Below are 497 nucleotides of genomic sequence, written 5' to 3'. Positions count from 1 at the left end.
ACCTTTGTCGGCATCTGACGTCTCTATTTATGGGCGTGTATGGTGCAGGTTGGACAGTGCTAGGCACCATGTACGGATGGCGTACGGAAGTGACCGTATACGGTCGCCGTCATTGAGCCTCTTGACGATGATCGCATCCGACACAGCCCGTCGTTCTCTCACAACGCTGGCCTCTAACCTCAGTTCTCAATCTACTCGTCCAGAGTTCCCAAACAGCTACACGCTGGAAGGACGTCCCACGGCGCTCTCAACTGGAGGATACCGCCTTGGTACTCATCGATCGCACGGACCGTTTGCAAGAGCACCGAGCCGAGATGGCCGTTCGTGAACGTAGCGAACGCCGGAATCTGGTCAAACGCGCGGCCAATCGTGCTCCAGATCGTGTTGGATTGAGCTAAAAACGCATTGGCGCACGCGACGTCATTGACGCCGCACTCCTTGTAGTGGAGGTCGCTCACCGACCACGTCGCTTCCGTACTCGAGAGCGTCGCCGGGCT

General features: G+C 57.5%; 1 protein-coding gene across 1 annotated transcript in view; it reads right to left on the bottom strand.

Moving 5' to 3' along the window:
* Positions 1-191: 191 nt before the first annotated feature.
* Positions 192-497, bottom strand: part of SDRG_01299 (hypothetical protein) — a gene marked incomplete at its 3' end in the record, with an annotated part of 2,050 nt that continues 1,744 nt past the window's right edge. The window contains exon 2 of the mRNA XM_008606817.1: positions 192-372. Within this exon, the coding sequence (XP_008605039.1) occupies positions 192-372 (181 nt within the window). The remainder of the gene's footprint in view (positions 373-497) is intronic.

The sequence above is a fragment of the Saprolegnia diclina genome, assembly GCF_000281045.1.
Source record: "Saprolegnia diclina VS20 unplaced genomic scaffold supercont1.3, whole genome shotgun sequence".
NCBI lineage: Eukaryota > Oomycota > Saprolegniomycetes > Saprolegniales > Saprolegniaceae > Saprolegnia > Saprolegnia diclina.
This window is presented reverse-complemented; position numbering and strand designations above follow the sequence as displayed.